Raw genomic sequence first — 19,537 nt, 5'->3', positions numbered from 1 at the left:
ATCCCTTTACGATTTACGCAGTCTCTTAAAAATCTTTTTCAAACAATCTTAAAAATGATCCATTTTGGCCTCCTCCAATATCACACTCTTCAACCAATTTGATTCACTCCACGTGATATTCGGAAATGACTGGAGGGATTGGATGCAACAAAGGCTGTCGGTCCTGGTAACGTTCCTGTGGTATACTGAAGACTTCTACTCCAGAATATACCATGCGACTAGCTAATCTGTTCCAGAAGAGTAAAACACTGGCATCCATCTGATAATGTGAAAAATTAACCAAATAGATTCTGAAAGCAGAAGAAATCCAACTTGGCCAAATACAGTCATGGGGTGGCACAGTGGCTCAGTGGTTAGCACTACTGCCTCACAGTACCACGGTCCCAGGTTCAATTCCAGCCTCGGGTGGAGTTTGCACATTCTCCCCGTGTCTGCATGGGTTTTCTCCAGGTGCTCCAGTTTCCTCCCACAGTCCAAAGATGTGCAGGTTAGGTGAATTGGCCATACTAAATTGCCCATAGTGTTAGGTGCATTGGTCAGAGGGAGGTGGGTTACTCTTCAGAGGGCCGGTGGTGGACTTGTTGGGCCGAAGGGCCTGTTTCCACACTGTAGTTAATCTGCTCTAAACAATCTATCAATCTACTTTACTTAATCAGTAAAGTGATGGAAGGGGCTATCAATGGTGCTGTCAAGGAGTCTTGCAAACTAATAATCTGCTCAATGACTGTCAGTTTGGATTCTACCAGAGCCACTTGTCTCCTGACTTCATTGCAGGCTTGATTCAAAAATGGGTAAAAGAAGTGGGTGAGAGTGAGTGCCCTTGATTTCGAGGTAGCCTCGCTGGTAGACCTAGCACAAAGGAAGATGGTACAGTGTGAGTAGTGTGTACCATGTACAAAATGCATTACAGCAAATCACCTCTGATAGCATCTTCTAAACATACAGTCTGTACTATCCCAAAGGACAAATATAGCCAAGTTGCCCTGAAAGCAATTCCCCATTCTGACTTGGAACTATGTTATTATTCCTTCAATGCCGTGGGACAAATTCCAGGATCTCCCTTCTAACTGCACAGTTGTTGCTCCTAAATCCCAAGGTCATAGTGAACAAAGAAGGCAACTCACCACCACTTTCTTAGGGGCAATGAGGTATGGGCATTAAATGCTGGCCTAGCCACCACTATCCACTTTGCACGAATGAATAGAAATTAATTACACAATCCACTTTATAAAGAAATTACTGATTTTCCCACATGTAATGTGTCTGGGCCAAAGATCATCACAACCACTGACAGAAGTTAGAAAAATGATCCCTTAGATAATTTCTAGTAATTATTTTTTGAAAAATCTTCTATGCATGTATTTGTGATGAATGGATTGCCACTGACATTAGAATTGGAGAGAAAATTGAAATGGGTCGGAATGTGAGATAGAATGAATGACTGTAATTAAACAGAAAATACAAAGTGACATTTACTGAGCAGTTTACTGAGGTTGCTAAAGGTCTTGAACTTTGATTGTAACCTGCAAATATTGCTTGCGTTTATTTATTTGATTATTTTGTTGGCCTATACATATATTCTAAAACAATAAAAATGTGAGAAAAACAAAACTGATGGATAAATAATTAGACTACTGACTATATCTGTAATCTGTAATCATGTATTTGTGGAATCTTAGAGCACAGAAAGCAGTCAATTGAAACGGTTATCAAATTACTCCCAGTTTCTCTGCTCTTTCCCCAGTGCCTTGTAAGAACAAGAACTTCTGCCTGTTAAAACCACAACATCATAACCTGTCCTAAATTAGTGCAACTTTACACCCCTTTATGTGAAAGTAATCATAAGGAACAAACAACAAATAATTATAAACTTGCAACTCAATGAAACAAACAACATGTAGAAAGTTAGAACTTCCAAAATCTCCTTTAAAGAAAGCCTCCTTTAAACGTCAAACTCAGTGACAGATCTTGTGTGCACTACTTGATGTAACAAGCCCTTACATGCATAAAAACAAACGCTTTGTAACCTAATGACATTGTGTTGCTATCAGATCATATCTAAAGCATAAAAGCAATACTGCTGGGTGTAAATATTCATTTATTTAGGCCATTAGGATGTGCTTGCTGCTGTGACATCATTTTTCTTTCTGTTTAAATTGTGGTTACAGAGTTAGCCTTAGATTTAATTCCTTCATTCAGATGCTATAGCAATCCAAACGTACACAACATAAATCTTTCTATTTCAGATGGCTTGTCCCCATGAAACTGGGCAGCAACTTAAACACATTTCTTTGATGGACTTGGAGAGATATAATAGTAAACCATTTTAAATATCCTCTTTTCAGCTGTCCTTACTGCCTGCTGTTACAATTGTCAGGGCTAGTAGTCTATTCTATAGTTGGGCCATTATATGGGAGCTGATAGCAATATTGTTTTTTTCTTCTAATTGGGCGATAAACTTTTTAAAATATCAATGATACCATCAACTTCTCACAGATATTTATTTATAACAAGTACCAGGCAAAACTAGAAATTACAAGTTCAGAACTTCAATGAGTTATCATGAGTTTGTTGACTGCTTTCTGGGTTATCTTTTCTCATACACCTCTGGGACACCCGGACCAACCAACCCAACCACCCTGTAGCTCAACATTTCAATTCCCCCTCCCACTCCACCAAGGATATGCAGGTCTTTGGACTCCTCCATCGTCAGACCACAGCGAAACGACGGTTGGAGGAAGAACGCCTCATCTTCCGGCTAGGAACCCGCCAACCACAAGGGATGAACTCGGATTTCACCAGTTTCCTCATTTCCCCTCCCCCCAGCCTGTCTCAGTCAAATCCATCAAATTCAGCACCGCCTTCCTAACCTGCAATCTTCTTCCCGACCTCTCCGCCCCCACCCCAATCTGTCCTATCACCCTCACCTTGACCCTTTTTCCACCTATCACATTTCCGACGCCCCTCCCCCAAGTCCCTCCTCCCTATCTTTTATCTTAGCCTGCTGGACAAACTTTCCTCATTCCTGAAGAAGGGCTAATGCCCGAAACGTCGATTCTCCTGTTCCCTAGATGCTGCCTGACCTGCTGCGCTTCTCCAGCAACACATTTCCATATCTTTTCTCATAACCCTGTCTAGGATTAGATGAGACTTGAACCCAGGATTCCTGGCGCAAGGATGGTGGCACGACTAAAATATCACAAGAGTCATAGAGTCTTCAGCACGGAAACAGGCCCTTTGGTCCAATGTTATAACATGGGGTAGGCCCTCCCCCACCCTCCCCGACTAATTTAACTCAGCAAGCAGAAAAGATTTATCCCATGCTGTCATCTGTGCAAATTCGAGAGGCACAGAACTATCCCAAAAGTCACTATTTAAAAATTAACAACTTTATTTTTTAAAGTCTAACAGAATTGTTAACTAATAACTGTTTATAACTTATTTACCTAAACCTATCTTTTATCTTCCCCTCAACAATACTGGTCCGATAAATCCCCAATTAAGATTTACAGAAAAATTCAAATTTCAAAACCAGCCAGCTGTCGAATCTTGTCTTTGTATCTTCCTCTGTCTTCTTTACTTCTTCTTAGGACTTCTGTTTCACGAGTCAATGATAGATAAAGGTACCTTTGAGTGAGCTATTTTCTGGGCAGTGTGCATATGTTGGTGGCTTAGCAGTTCTCCTCCAACTGTTCAATTTTTCCTGGTCTTACACCCCCAAAGTGTACTTGGAGTATTGTGTACAGTTCTGGTCACCGCATTATAAGAAGGATGTGGAAGCTTTGGAAAGGGTGCAGAGGAGATTTACTAGGATGTTGGCTGGTATGGAGGGAAGGTCTTACAAGGAAAGGCTGAGGGACTTGAGGCTGTTTTCGTTAGAGAGAAGAAGGTTGAGAGGTGACTTAATAGAGACATAGAAGATAATAAGAGGGTTAGATAGGGTGGACAGGGAGAGCCTTTTTCCAAGAATGGTGACGGCGAGCATGAGAGGGCATAGCTTTAAATTGAGGGGTGATAGATATAGGACAGATGTCAGAGGTAGTTTCTTTACTCAGAGAGTAGAAAGGGTATGGAATGCTTTGCCTGCAACGATAGTAGATTCGCCAGCTTTAAGTACATTTAAGTCATCATTGGACAAGCATATGGACGTACATGGAATAGTGTAGGTTAGATGGGCTTCAGATGGTATGACGGGTCGGCGCAACATTGAGGGCTGAAGGGCCTGTACTGCGCTGTAATGTTCTATGTTCTATGTAAAGCATCGGATCATTTCATTGGTTTTAATATTGTCAAAATACCAAATTCAAACTTGATTGGAGTTTAGTATCTTGAGGCATAATTTAAACTGATTGGCTGAATTTGAATTTGTTTTTGACTCATAACTCATAACAACCCAGGTACTGCTAGCTGCTTGACCAAATGTTACACTGTAAATTCTCCAGTACTCTGTGTGCTTGCTAAGTCGTTCAACTCTCTTAAAGGTATAGTATACCTCTATACTTTCATAACACTAACTAGTCAGTGATGAGCAGATATCCTAAAGTAATCTAGTCCCATTTGCCATATAATCTAGTCCATATCCTTCTAAATTCTTCCTATTCATGTACCCATCCAGATGCCTTTTAAATGTTGTAATTGTATCAGCCTCCACTACTTTCTCTGGCAGCTCGTTCCATACACGCACCATCCTCTGAGTGAAAAGAATTGCCTTATAGGTCCTTATATGTCTTTCCCCTCTCACCTTAAACCAATGGTCTCTAGCTTTGGACTCCCCCACCTGAGAGAAAAGACCTTGTCTATTTACCCCATTCATGCCCCTCATGATTTTATAAACCTCTGTAAGGTCACCTCTCATCCTCCAATGCTCCAGGGAAAAAGCCCCAGCCTCTTCAGCCTCTCTCTACAGCTCAAACTCTGCAAGCCCCGCAACATCTTTGTAGATCTTTTCAGAATCCATTCAAGTTTAACAACATCTTTCCTATAGCAGGGAGACCAGAATTGCAGGCAGTATTCCAAAAGTGGCCTAAACAATGTCCTGTACAGCTGCAACATGACCTCCTAACTCCTGTACTCAATGCACTGACAAATAAAGGCAAGCATACCTTTGCCTTCAAGGAACTATGGACGTTCATCCAAGATCTCTTTATTCCGCAACATTGCCCAGGAGCCTACCATTAAGTGTGTATGTCCTGCCTTGATTTGCCTTTCCAAAATGCAACACCTCACATTTATCTACATTAAACTCCATCTGCTATTCTTTGGCCAATCGGCCCTTCTGATCAAGGTTCATTTGTACTCTGAGGTAACCTTCTTCACTGTCCACTACCCCTCCAATTTCGGTGTCATCTGCAAACTTACTAACTATACCTCCTACGTTCAAACCCAAATCATTTATATAATTGATGAAAAGCAATGGACCCAGCACAAATCCTTGTGGCACACTGCTGATGACAGGTTTGAAGAGTAACCCTGTACCACGACCCTTTTTTTCCTACCTTTGAGCCAAATGATTAGCTCTCCTTGAAGACCACATGATCAAACCTTGCTAACCAGTCTACTATGAGGAACCTTGCTGAGCGCCTTGCTGAAGTACATATAGACCCTGCCTTCGTCAATCTTCTTTGTCACTCCTTCGCAAAACTCAGTCAAGTTAGTGAGACACGATTTCCCATGCACAAAGCCCTTCTGACCATCCCTAATCAGTCCTTGCCTTTTCAAATACGTGTTAATCCTGTCCCTGAGAATTCCCTCTAACAATTTACTCACTACTGATGTTAGGCTCACTGGCCTGTAGTTCCCTGGCTTTTCCTTATCACCTTTCTTAAATAATGACACCATATCAGCCACTCTCCAGTCTTCCTGCACCTCACCCATGACTAACAATCACTTCCCTAGCTTCCCACAAAGTTCTGATCAGTTCCCAGGGAATTATCTATCTTTATGCATTTTAAAATGTCCAGCACCTCTTCCTCTGTAATATGGACACATTCAAGATATCACTATCTACTTCACCAAATTCCCTAGCTTCTATGTTCTTCTCCATGGTAAATACTGACGTGAAATACTCCTTTAGTATCTTACTCATTTCCTGCAGTTCCACACATAGACAGCCTTGTTGATCTTTAAGGAGTCCTATCTCCTCCCTAGTTACTCATTTATCCTTAATGTATTTGTAGAATCTCTTTGGATTCTCCTTAACTCTCTTTGCCAAAGTTCTCATGTTCCCACTTAGCCCTCTTGATTTCCCTTTGAGTATACTCCTATTGCCTGTGTACCCCTTGAGGATTCACTCAATCCTAGCTAGATATACCTGACATATACCTCCTCCTTTTTCTGATCAAAGCCTCAATTTCTCTCGTCATCCAGCATTCCCTACACCTATCAGCGTTTTTCAGTACTGGTGTCCTTTCCATTCTGCTTTGAAAATAAACCAGTTAATCATCAGTTCATCTTCTATGTGATGCCTAGAATGGTATACAGATGATGGGAAGTGGTAGTCACTTGAGTCCACATAAAAATAATTACATGTTTTCAAAATACGATAAAAATAAATATATTGAGTGGTTGAGTTAGGAGGTGTAATATTTTTCAGAGATGTTATGACATCTCTCTGGAGCAGGTGAAATTTGAAGCCAGAACTCCTGAATGAAGAGGGACATGACCACTGCACTATGAGAACCTCAACTTAGGAGGTATGCTATGTTTAACTCTTTGAATACATCCATGTAAAGACTATACATATAGAGTCATAGAGATGTACAGCACGGAAACAGACCCTTTGGTCCAACTCGTCCATGCCGACCAGATATCCCAACCCAATCTAGTTCCACCTGCCAGCACCTTGCCCATATCCCTCCAAATCCTTCTTATTTATATACCCAACCAGATGCCTTTTATATGTTGTAATTGTACCAGCCTCCACCACTTCCTCTGGCAGCTCATTCCATAATCGCACCACCCTCTGAGTTTAAAAGTTGCCCCTTAGGTCTCTTTTATATCTTTCCCCTCTTACCCTAAACCTATGCCCTCTAGTTCTGGACACCGCCACCCCAGTGAAAATACTTTTTCTATTTGTCCTATCCATGCCCCTCATGATTTTATAAACCTCTATAGTCTCCGATGCTCCAGGGAAAACAGCCCTACCCGATTCAACTTCTCCATATAGCTCAAATCCTCCAACCCTGGCAACATCCTTGTAAATCTTTTCTGAACCCTTTCAAGTTTCACAACATCTTTCCAATAGGAAGGAGATCAGAATTGCACGCAATATTCCAACAGTGGCCTAACCAATGTCCTGTACAGCCGCAACATAACCTCCCAACTGCTATACTCAATACTCTGAAAAGCATACTTAATACTATCCTATCTGCGACTCCACTTTCAAGGAGCTATGAACCTGCACTCCAAGGTCACTTTGTTCAGCAATACTCCCTTGGACTTTACCATTAAGTGTGTATAAGTTCTGCTAAGATTTGCTTTCCCAAACTGCAGCACCTCACATTTATAAATACTATGGCTACAGAATAGGCCAGAGATCAGGGATCCTATAGTGAGTAACTCATCTCCTACCTTCCTAAAGCTTGTCCTCTACAAGTCACAAGTCAGGAGGATATTAGAATACCTCCACTTTCCTGGATGGGTGCAGATCCAACAACATTCAAGATGATTGATACCAGCCAGGACAAAGCAACCCAGTTTGATTGACATCACATTCACAAAATACACTCCTCCCACCACTAACACTCAATATCAGTAATGTGTACTATCTACAAGATACACTGCAAAGATTCACCAAATATCCTTAGTCGGCACCTTCAAAACCCATGTCCATTACAGTATAGAAGGACAAGGACAGCATATACATGATAATGCCATCATGTGCAAGTTTTGCTCCTAGTCACTTACCATCCTGAATTGGAAATAGATTGCTACTCCATCTTTGACATAGAATCATAGAATCCCTATGGTGTAGAAGCAGGCCATTCGGCCCAATGAGTCCACATTGACCCTCCAAAGAGCATCTCACCCAGATCCACCCCGTCCCTGTAATCCTACATTTTCCATGGCTGATTCACCTAATCTGCACATCCTGGACACTACAGGGCAATTTAGCACGGCCAATCCAACTAACCTGCACATCTTTGGACTATGGGAGGAACTGGTGCACCTGGAGGAAATCCACGCAGACATATGGTGAATGTGCAAACTCCGCACAGTTGCCCAAGGGTGGAATTGAACCCAGGACACTGGCACTGAGAGTCACTGGAACAAAATCCTGTAAATCCCTCCCTACCAGATTTGTGGGTCTACATTGTAAAGACTACATTTTTTTCTCCGTATTTTTGATTGTGGTCAAATGGAAAAAGGATTGTTTTAAAATAAGACTGTGGAAAGAATTGCGGCAATTTTGAAACAAAGTCTTGGGAGCTCATTGGGAGTTGTGTTTACACTGCTGCTAACGCAAGCAGTGGGAGAATTGAGATAAGATGCAAGGCACTGGGTGTGTAATTCAGCTGGCAAAAGTTGGCTGATTGATTTGTGTTGTTGTGATCAGATGTGAATAGGAGAGGTCACCAGCTTGATCTCTAATTGGTTCCTGGGCAGCTCGTGTGTGTTTGGGATACAGTAGCAGTATTTTGAGGAGAAAGTGAGGTCTGCAGATGCTGGAGATCAGAGCTGAAAATGTGTTGCTGGAAAAGCGCAGCAGGTCAGGCAGCATCCAGGGAACAGGAGAATCGACGTTTCGGGCATAAGCCCTTCTTCAGGAATGACAGGAGAATCGACGTTTCGGGCATAAGCCCTTCTTCAGGAATGATTCCTGAAGAAGGGCTTATGCCCGAAACGTCGATTCTCCTGTTCACTGGAGGCTGCCTGACCTGCTGCGCTTTTCCAGCAACACATTTCCAGCAGTAGCAGTATTTTGTTGAGACTGAAAGAAGCAGTCTATATCACTCTGGAGCAAAGTAACTCAAGCCTGGGACAGTTGTTATTCTTTCCCACTATTTGTTAAATGCTGTTGCTTTTAACTAGTGACATGCAACAGAACAATTAGTTTGTTAATCGTGTGTCTTTGGCAAAGAACTGAGAATTTCCCAGGAAGGACTTGCAAAAACAGGAAGTCTTGGAAAAGGAATCACCTTATCTAAGCCTTGAACTGGAGCTAGTGAATTGTGCTTCCCCAGTTTTTTCCTCCACTAATAACACCAATGGTGTGTGTGTGGGTGGTTGTAGGAATTTTAATAGGGGTTTGAATTTTATCTAATAGAGTCATATGTTCCTAGTTCATAGATATTCACTTATGGTTAGAATTTACTTATTTGTAATAAATAACTGCTCTTGTTAAATATAGGAATGCACTCTCTCTTTCCTGTTAACCTGATTAGACAGGTAAATGGATTGTTCCTGTACTTTGATTAAATATTTGACTTTTGTGCCATCCATGGGATTAGTGGAATTTAAGAATCAGCACACTTTCCTAAATGGGTCATAACAACAAGAGCTACAGTGGTTCAAGGAGGCAGCTCACCAATACTTTCTCATTGACAATTATGGATAGAAACAAATACTGGCCCAACTACAATTCACATCTTTTGAACAATTTAAAAACAAGATTTACAATCATTTACCAAATGGACTTTTAGATTAAATAATCCAAGGGAACATGATAATTGTAGCATTCTTTTTTTTTAAAAAAATTAACGGATATAAACATTGCTGGTAGGGCCAGCACTTCTTAATTGTCCTTGAGTTGGTAATGCTGATTCACAAACAACCTGAGCTGTTACAAACTTTTCTTTAGGATTAGTTGTTACTCAGATTGATTAGGGTGAATTTTAAAACTCAAACACAGATGGCATGTGGTCAGGTAAAATGCCAAAAATATCAAAATAGGAAACACTTGCAGGTTTGGAGACTGGATAATGTACAAGTTGACAATTTAAATAGGAGGCTGGGAGCCTCTGATTTAATGTGTTTATCTACAGCTAGCCCAAGTTCAGAAGAAGTGTCACGGACTTGAAAGGTTAACTTTGTTTTCTCTTCACAGATGCTGCCAGACCTGCTGAATTTCTCCAGCAACTTCTACTACTAAAATATTTTTGGAACCCTATACCCAACATGACATCCAATTTGCTTATATAAATGGGACTACTTCCTGAGTCAGGCAATTGTCTTGGCTGCCGAGTAGAAGATGAGAAAAATGTTACAGGACTGGGGGCTGGTTGGTGTTTCTGTAATCCTATGTAATCCCTGCCAGTACATCCTCTTCCACTGATTCTGAAAAGTTTGCTATCAATCCAATCACATGGTCCTCAACAGAAGTAATTAATAATTTCATCAAAATTAGACACTTTTAATGTACTATTTATGATAGAGATTGACTCCAAGGTGCTAAGCTAAAAGCAGCATGATTCGCTTACAATCAAACTGCTAAATGAAGACTCCATAATTAAAGAAAGCAAATTATTCCAGTTGCTATTCATCCATCTCATCTTCCATTGTGCCTTTTCTTTGCAGGTGATAGTATCCCTGTCTGAAATGAAATACCCTGAAAGATGAGCAGTTTCTTTAGTTCAGTTCCCTCAGCTAAAGGTCACACTGTAAACCTCCACTGTGTTCTATTTCAAGCCCAGTTATCACAGTGAAGCTGTTGCTAGACGATAAAAGTGTAAAATTGTTAATTACCGCATTTATTTTTTTATTACATGAAATGAGTGAATGTTTGTTATGGTTATTCATTTGAGAAATAGTGAGGTTATATCTCCCAATTGTCAAATCACATTCTAAGGGAAAGGGAATAATTTAATATTGGATTGAGGACAGAATGGTTGGGGACAGGAGGGGCTGGCAAACAACCCTCCACAGCATGGTTTCTGTTTCACAGAATTCTACTGACTCTTCCTGCCGACAAGGTTCCCCATGGGAGACTGAGTGGCAAGGTTAGATCTCATAGAATACAGGGAGAACTAGCCATTTGGATACAGAACTGGCTCAAAGGTAGAAGACAGAGGGTGGTGGTGGATGGTTGTTTTTCAGACTGGAGGCCTGTGACCAGTGGAGTGCCACAAGGATCGGTGCTGGGTCCTCTACTTTTTGTCATTTACATAAATGATTTGGATGCGAGCATAAGAGGTACAGTTAGTAAGTTTGCAGATGACACCAAACTTGGAGGTGTAGTGGACAGCAAAGAGGGTTACCTCAGATTACAACAGGATCTGGACCAGATGGGCCAATGGGCTGAGAAGTGGCAGATGGAGTTTAATTCAGATGCAAGGTGTTGCATTTTAGGAAAGCAAATCTTAGCAGGACTTATACACTTAATGGTAAGGTCCTAGGGAGTGTTGCTGAACAAAGAGACCTTGGAGTGCAGGTTCATAGCTCCTTGAAAGTGGAGTCGCAGGTAGATAGGATAGTGAAGAAGGCGTTTGGGATGCTTTCCTTTATTGGTCAGAGTATTGAGTACAGAAGTTGGGAGGTCATGTACAGGACATTGGTTAGGCCACTGTTGGAATATTGCATGCAATTCTGGTCTTCTTCCTATCAGAAAGATGTTGTGAAACTTGAAAGGGTTCAGAAAAGATTTACAAGGATGTTGCCAGGGTTGGAGGATTTGAGCTATAGAGAGAGGCTGAACAGGCTGGGACTGTTTTCTCTGGAGCATTGGAGGCTGAGGGGTGACCTTATAGAGGTTTACAAAATCATGAGGGGCATGGATAGGATAAATAGGCAAAGTCGTTTCCCTGGGGTCGGGGAGTCCAGAACTAGAGGGCATAGGTTTAGGGTATGAGGGGAAAGATAGAGAAGAGACCCAAGGGGCAACTTTTTCACACAGAGAGTGGTACGTGTATGGAATGAGCTGCCAGAGGAAGTGGTGGAGGCTGGTACAATTGCAACATTTAAGAGGCATTTGGATGGGTATATGAATAGGAAGGGCTTGGAGGGATATGGGCCAGATGCTGGCAGGTGGAACTAGATTGGGTTGGGTTATCTGGTCAGCATGGACAGGTTGGACCGAAGGGTCTGTTTCCATGTTGTACATCTCTATGACCTCACAGGTGTAATCCACGTTAATGCAACCCAGGGCCCATTCCAACTGCCCGATTGTAGCTCTTCAGCGGCTCCACCCCTTCCCTGAACTCAACCCACTGGAGAGGCCACAATCCAGCAAGCTGCACAGCGTGATGTTCATCGGGCTTCTGCCTGGTGAGCAGATGAGTGGCTCTGCCTTGTGAGTACAGATTCCAAGAGAGGATTTAAAAGGTCAGTGCAATGAGAAGTCAACACTGGAACATGCATTCAATGCCTATATCAAATCTTCATAGTTTGAGAATGGAGAAATCTGTTTCCTTACATGTTAAATAAGAACCACCCTTCAGTCATTGGTAATGGACCAACCAGCAGTAAGGGTTTTGTTTTGCGTAGCAACCTGTGCTGCTGCTGTCACCTGACAAGTCTGCTGGCCAGCCAACTCTTGTTTTTGATAGCAATCTTTTGTTCTTGTCCTCCGAAGAGAATTATTACTATACAAGCAGCCGAGCAAGCTGCGGAGTTGCAGTTATTTCTTCGTCAGCAATATAACAGCAGACCAATAGGCAAGCTGACAAACAAGACTCTGGTTTCTTCAATCACACAGCGTGTCGTATCGGCAACGGCGGCAGTTCATGGGAGAGAAATGGATAGCCTGGGAGAATATCTGCAAGACCGAGTTCTAAAGAAAACTTATTTTCTTCTTAATGGGGAAGTCAGATCGTGTCAAATTTCTTAACTGCCTGTAGTTACTGTTGCTTGGAGTCCTGCGGCTGAAGAAGCTGGTGTGCTTTAATTGACTTTAACAAAAAAATGAAGCTTGCAGTGCTGGATCTGGGAACCATATTTGCAAACATTTTCAAGACTTCCGCCTCTCCTGTTGTCCCGCCAGCGGGTTCCTCCAACAGTGGACCATCAGTATCTTCAGCTAAAGCAACGCCTCTCACTTCTTCCTTGTTCAATGTCTCCGGGAAAGCCTCTGGACTTTCTGCAAGTGGCTCTGCTCCAGGCAGCCCTGCCACCGTCAAAAACAGCAGCACCTCTCTCCCAGCCTCGGCCACTGTGCCCAAGTCCGCCGGGCTGAGTACAGGGAGTGCAAATCAGATAGCAGCCCGGCCACTTCCGACCTCCAACCTGGCCGCTTTAAATGCAGTAAAACCCGTGCCAGCTCAGACCGGATCAAACAACAGCATCATTTCTGGCTCGGGAAGGTCCTCGGCATCCGTTGAGGATAGCGTTACGTGGAAACTGTCGAACAAGCAACATCCCATCACATTGCCCAACATCGGCGAGGAGGGGCTCACAGATACTGATTCAATAGAAAGTAGCAATGGAAAGTAAGGAGATTGCATTCTGATGGGGGAAGGGAGATTTTTTTTTTGTTAACTTTTCATTTTTAAAACGTAGATTTACTTTGACGAAGCCTGCTTTGCAGACGCTCCAAATTTCATGACCTATTCCCACTTGTTTCCCCACATCCAATGATCCCTTAAGCTCCATGACGCCGCCTTGGAGTCGTTTAGCTTTGATAGCTGTCTGTGGTAGTTGACGCCACAAGCTCACCCAACTCTGAGTGAAGAAATTTCTCCTCCTCTCAATCCTTTATAGTTTACCACGGAACCTTCAACCGGAGCTCATGGTTCTGGACTCCTTCCGGACCTTTCCTCCGTCGACCCTGTCCAGTCCTGACAGAATTTCACAGGTTTCTGTGAGATCCCCAAAGTTTTTAATGCCTCGCATTGGGCACGGTACTCCAGCGAGGCTAGATTTTTTTTTAACTGAAGGTTCACCATCACCACCTTGATTTTATATTCTCCCTTTTTTTAAAAAAAGAGAATCCCATGTGCCTCACTAACTACATCCTTAATCTGTCCTGTAACCATTAATGCTTTGTACGTGTACAAATCGAGGTGTTTCTCCCTCTGCACCCCCTTTAGGATTTATTTCACAGATAAGAGAAACCAGTGGATGTGGTGCATTTTGATTTTATCAAAATTTTTGTTAAGGACTCGCATAAGAGGGTGGCGTATATTGGGGGAAATATACTGCCATGGGTTATGAATTGGTTGACAAACCAGAAACACAGTAGGAATATTTTTTTCCTAATGGCGTAAAGAATACTGGGTGACTGGAGAAATTTTGGTTAAGAAGATGAAGGAGGCATATGTCAGGTATAATCAGGAGAAATCAAGTGAATCCTTAGAATATAAACGCAGTGGGAGTATACTTAATAGGGAAGTCAGGAGGGCAAAAAGGAGACATGAGACAGCTTTGGCAAATAGAATTAAGGAGAATCCAAAGGGTTTTTGCAAATACATTAAAACAAAAGGGTAACTAAGGAGAGAACAGTGCCTCTCAAAGATCAGCAAGGCACGCAGCCAGTGTGTGAGGCTGCAGGAGATGGGGAGATACTAAATGAGTATTTTCCTTCCATCTTGACATGGAGAATGACATGGAAGATATAGAATGTGGAAAAATAGATGGTGACATCTTGAACAATGTCCATATTACAGAGGAGGAGTTGCTGGATGTCTTGAAATGCAAAATCCCCATGAGCTGATCAGGTATACCCTAGAGCTCTGTGGGAAGCTAGGGAACTGATGGGCTCCTTGTTGAGATATTTGTATCATTTGATAGTCACAGGTGAGGTGCTGGAAGACTGGAGGTTGGCTAATGTGGTGCCACTATTTAAGAAAGGGGATAAGGAAAAGCCAGGGAGCTATAGACCATTGAGCCTGGTGTCAGTGGTGGGCAAGTTGTTGTAGGGAATCCTGAGGGACAGGATGTATATGTATTTGGAAAGGCAAGGGCTGATTAGGGATCGTCAACATGGTTTTGTGTGTGGGAAATCATGCCTCATGAACTTGAGTGAGGTTTTTGAAGAAAAAGCAAAGAGGATTGATGAAGACAGCAATGGACGTGCTCTATATGAACTTCAGTAAGGCATTTGACAAGGTTCCTTGGGGAGACTGGTTAGCAAGATTAGATCTCATGGAATACAGGGAGAAGTAGCCACTTGGATACAGAACTGACTCAAAGGTGGAAGACAGAGGGAGTTGGTGGAGGGTTGCTTTTCAGACTGGAGGCCTGTGACCAGTGATGTGCCACAAGGATCGGTGCTGGGTCATTTATATAAATGACTTGGATGTGAGCATAAGAAGTATAGTTAGCAAGTTTGCAGATGAAACCAAAATTAGAGGTGTAGTGGACGGTGAAGAGGGTTACCTCTGAGTACAATGGGATTTTAACCAGATGGGCTAAAGGGCTGAGGAATGGCAAAATGGAATTTAATTTAGATAAATGCAAGGTGTTGTATTTTGGAAAAGTAAATCAAAGCAGGCCTTAATGGGAAGGTCCAAGGGAGTGTTGCTGAACAGCGAGACCTAGGCATGTTGCACGTTCATAATTCCTTGAAAGTAGAGTCACCGGTATTTGGATAGCGAAGAAGGCATTTGGAATGCTTTCCTTTATTGGTCAGAGCATTAAGTGTAGGAGTTGGGAGGTCATGTTGTGGCTGTACAGGACATTGGTTAGGCCACTGTTGGAATATTGCATGCAATTCTGGTCTCCTTCCTATTGGAAAGATGTTGTGAAACTTGAAAGGGTTCAGAAAAGATTTACAAGGATATTGCCAGGGTTGGAGGATTTGAGCAATAGGGAGAGGTTGAATAGGTTAGGGCTGTTTTCCCTGGAGCATCGGAGGCTGAGAGGTGACCTTTATGGAGGTTTATAAAATCCTGAGGGGCATGGATAGGATAAATAGACAAAGTTTGTTTCCCTGGGTTGGAGCAGTCCAGAACTAGAGGATGTAGGTTCAGAGTGAGAGGGGAAAGATATAAAAAGGACCTAAGGAGCAACTTTTTCATGCAGAATGTGGTGCATGTATGGAATAAGCTGCCAGAGGAAGTGGTGGAGGGTAGTACAATTACAGCGTTTAAATAGCATCTGGCTGGGTATATGAATGAGGGGTCGAGAGATATGGGCCAAGTGTTAGCAAATGGGACTAAATTAGGTTAGGATATTTAATTAGCATGGACGAGTTGGACTGAAGGGACTGTTTCCGTGCTGTACATCTCTGCATGACCCTTTGACTAGTGGTGTAATGTAGGGAGTCAGTGCTGGTCCTCAGCTATCCATGATATATATAAACTCAGCCTGAGGAAACCAAATACAATATTTCCAAGTTTGTTCATGACCCTAGACTAAGTGGGATTGTGATGATGATGATGCAAGGAGGCTTCAGGACAACCTAGGCATGTTGCATGTGAGAACACATCGCAGATGCAGTATAATGTGGATAACTGTGAAGTTTTACACTTTGGTGTGAAACACTGAAAGAAGAATATTATTTAAATGTTGATACGTTGGGAAGTGTGGATATACAGAGGGATCTGTATATTCTTGTAGACCAGTTAGGAAGGCAAGTGGCATATTGGGCTTCAGTGCAAAAGGATTTTAGTTCTGAAGCAGGGATGTCTTACTAGTTATACAGGCCCTTGGGAAGATCACACCTGGAGTGTTGTGTGCAGTTTTGATTTCCCTGGCAAAGGGTGGATGCACTGGCCATAGAGGGAGCGCAGTGGATGTTCACTCAGATGATACGGGGCTTGGCAAGGCTGTCATATGAGGAGAGATTGGTTTAACTGGGCCTGTGTTCAGTAGGGTTAAAAGGATTAAAGGGGTTTTTGATTAGAATATATAACATTCTAACAGGTCTGGACAGACTAGATGCAGGGAAGATGCCTTCCCTGGCTGGGGAATCTGAAGGTAGGGGTCATAGTCTTACGATAACATGGCCAATCCAGCTAACCTGCACATCTTTGGAGTGCTGGGAGGAAACTGCAGCACCCAGAGGAAACTCACTTGGACACAGGGAGACTGTGCAAACTCCACAGCCAGTTGCTCAGGGCTGGAATCAGACCAGGGTCCCTGGTGCTGTGAGGCAGTAATGCTAACCACTGTGTCGCCTCAAAACCTTTTTCTTGATCTTTGCTGATTGTGTGGCCTGGTTGTTTCCTATACTTTATCAATAACGCCCTGCATTTCTGACCATGCCCTCTTGCTTTTTTGTCTTCCCATCAATTATCCTGTTTCTGTACATCAATGATTCTTCAGCATTTCCCCGTTTGCTTTTTACTAACAGCACTTCAAACTGAAAAACTTAAAAAACTGAAACTGACTCACCCCTTCACAGTGCTTCTAAGTTATTTTTTGTGTTCTGTAGTTTTTGGGATTGTGCTGTACACCAAATCTAGATCTAGGGGAGGTAATGGCCCAGTGGTATTATCGCTGGACTGTTAATTCAGAGATGCAAGTAATGGTTTGGGGACTTGGATTCAAATCCTGCCAAGACATATGGTGGAATTTGAATCTACTAAACATCTGGAAATAAGAGTCTCATGATGACTGTGAATCCATTCTCAATTATTGGAAAAAAAACCCTTCTGATTCACTAATATCCTTTTAGGGAAGGAAACTGCTGTCCTTGGCTGGTCTGACCTACATGCGACTCCAGACCCAGGTTGCTGTCAACAGCTCTCGGCAATTAGGGTTGGGTAATAAATGCTGACTTAGACAATAACGCCCTCACCCTGTGAATGGATTTAAAAAAAGAGATTATTAATACAGTGGTGCCTCGATTACCTGAACGAGATGGGCGGGCACTATTTCATTCGGATAATTGAATATTGGGATAATCGATTTTACCTTAAAGAAGGGAATCTAACGCTATGATCTACCGGAGAATTTGTTTAAATCTATAATTTTAATGAGTCTGCTATTTAAACAAACGTAATTTGCAGAATGCAAAGATTAAACTGAGAAGGACTTACCATCACATAAATACGGTGTCTGAAATCTCAGCATTAAACAAGGTCCCGGACAGCTTCTACAATTGCAAGAGCGTTTGTCAGTTTCCGGGAGCTCACTGTCGCGATAGAAAGACAGAAGCATTGCCTCATGCCTTTATGTTCTCAGCCATTTTTTTCATGAACAGCTGAGTAAAGTGATGGGAATACCCTGTACTATTGTTAAGTTATTTTTCCCTGAGGTTCTTTACACACTTGATGCAACTACAGCACACCAACTTCTGTGAACAAGCAAAATTTTATTAAGCACAATACACTACAAGCTTCGGAGAAACCTTGAACACTCTTCGCCATGGTTGCGAAGCGTGTCCAGGGAAGCTGTCTCTGAACAAAGGAAACAGTCTTTCCTTTATAAAAAATCTTTACATCACAGTCAGTAATACTCACAAGACAACCCCCAGTCACACTCTCACAGTCACATGCCACTCAACATAATGCAGTGACCACATCATCTCCAAAATCAATGTAATGCAAATCATCTTTTAATGGCCAGATCCGCCGTGAATTGTATTTTTTAACTACAGGGAGTAGTCAAATTCCGACTGTAATGTTCTTATTGATTTCTGAATAGGGAATGCAAATGTAAATAGGCTTTTGAATGGTGAGGAAATGGCCATGTAAATGGATCTGAATAATAAGAGATGATGTAATTTCTTACAATCTATTTGTAAGTCAGAGGCATCCCACCCTAGCCTTGGGACATCCAATTTCCTGCAGGTCAGCAGAGCAAGTTAACTCTTTAATATCACACTGTAAAACACATACTTTTGCAAAGGGCTGTGTAACTAACCCTTAGCTAAAAAAAATCCAGTCGCTGTTGCTTGAGTTTCTTTGTTTTTGCCAGCATTTTCACATGTTCTTCGGTACAGGTAAATTGAATATACTTACCTTTTTGATGTAACAATTTTTCAGGACTTTGAAATCTTCTTTGGATAATTTGAAATTTGGTTAATCGAGGTTCCTCTGTACACTTTTTTTTTAAAAAAAGCAATGGCCTAATACCTGAGGAGCCACACTATATTCTTTCACAATGTGAAAAATTATTCATGACTATACTCTGTTTCAATAGTTACAATTTTCCTAGTCTTAAGTTGGAGTAAGTTTTTGTTCATCTACTATTAGATGTTGGGCAGGCAGTTTGGTAATTTTAGATTCAGTGGACAGGTTGAGGAAGGTGCTTGAATGGAAAGTTAGGTGTTACTAGTTTACAGTGAAACCTGACTTTGTGTTTCCAGATGTTTTGCAGTATGTGGATGAAAAGTACAGAGAATGTCCATCATTGGGGTACAAAGAATTGATTTACGTCATAAATGAGCCATGGACAGATGATCCCCTGCAGAAGCAAATAAATGTCAGTGGTGTGAACTTAGGTGAGGGTGGTGATGAATTTTGCTCATTGTGCTGCTGCTCCCATCACCTTTTAAGAAACTCCAAGTATCCTCTGACCCTTATGATAGCAAAGGAGAAATAGAAATGGGATTAGGAGAACCTTTTTCTGTCTTATCTGATGTTTGTGGTACTCTGAGCAGTCACTGAATTTATGGTATATTGATCCATATTATAATGGGCTACCTCTGGGATCATCAGAGGTGAGGGTGTCGAAGCAGGAAGAGAAACTATTGCAGGTCGTTCTCTGGTTATGACGA

General features: G+C 42.1%; 1 protein-coding gene across 4 annotated transcripts in view; it reads left to right on the top strand.

The window, feature by feature from the left end:
- Window positions 1-11,933: 11,933 nt before the first annotated feature.
- fam149a (family with sequence similarity 149 member A) overlaps window positions 11,934-19,537 on the top strand; it is a 115,424-nt gene continuing 107,820 nt past the window's right edge. For 2 of the 4 annotated variants that reach the window (XR_015757520.1, XM_087988589.1), the window contains exon 1: window positions 11,934-13,361. Coding sequence is in view for 3 of the 4 variants with exons in the window: in XM_087988589.1 (XP_087844715.1) it covers window positions 12,838-13,361 (524 nt within the window). In the remaining variant the exon portion in view is untranslated. The remainder of the gene's footprint in view (window positions 13,362-19,537) is intronic. The other 2 variants (XM_043689735.2, XM_043689746.2) reach the window with 2 other exon arrangements.

Source organism: Chiloscyllium plagiosum, unplaced genomic scaffold, assembly GCF_037043375.1.
Source record: "Chiloscyllium plagiosum isolate Xiang-an unplaced genomic scaffold, Cpla_swu_hap1 HiC_scaffold_1, whole genome shotgun sequence".
NCBI lineage: Eukaryota > Metazoa > Chordata > Chondrichthyes > Orectolobiformes > Hemiscylliidae > Chiloscyllium > Chiloscyllium plagiosum.
Note: the sequence above shows the minus strand (reverse complement) of the source record. Positions and strands in the feature narration are given on the sequence as shown.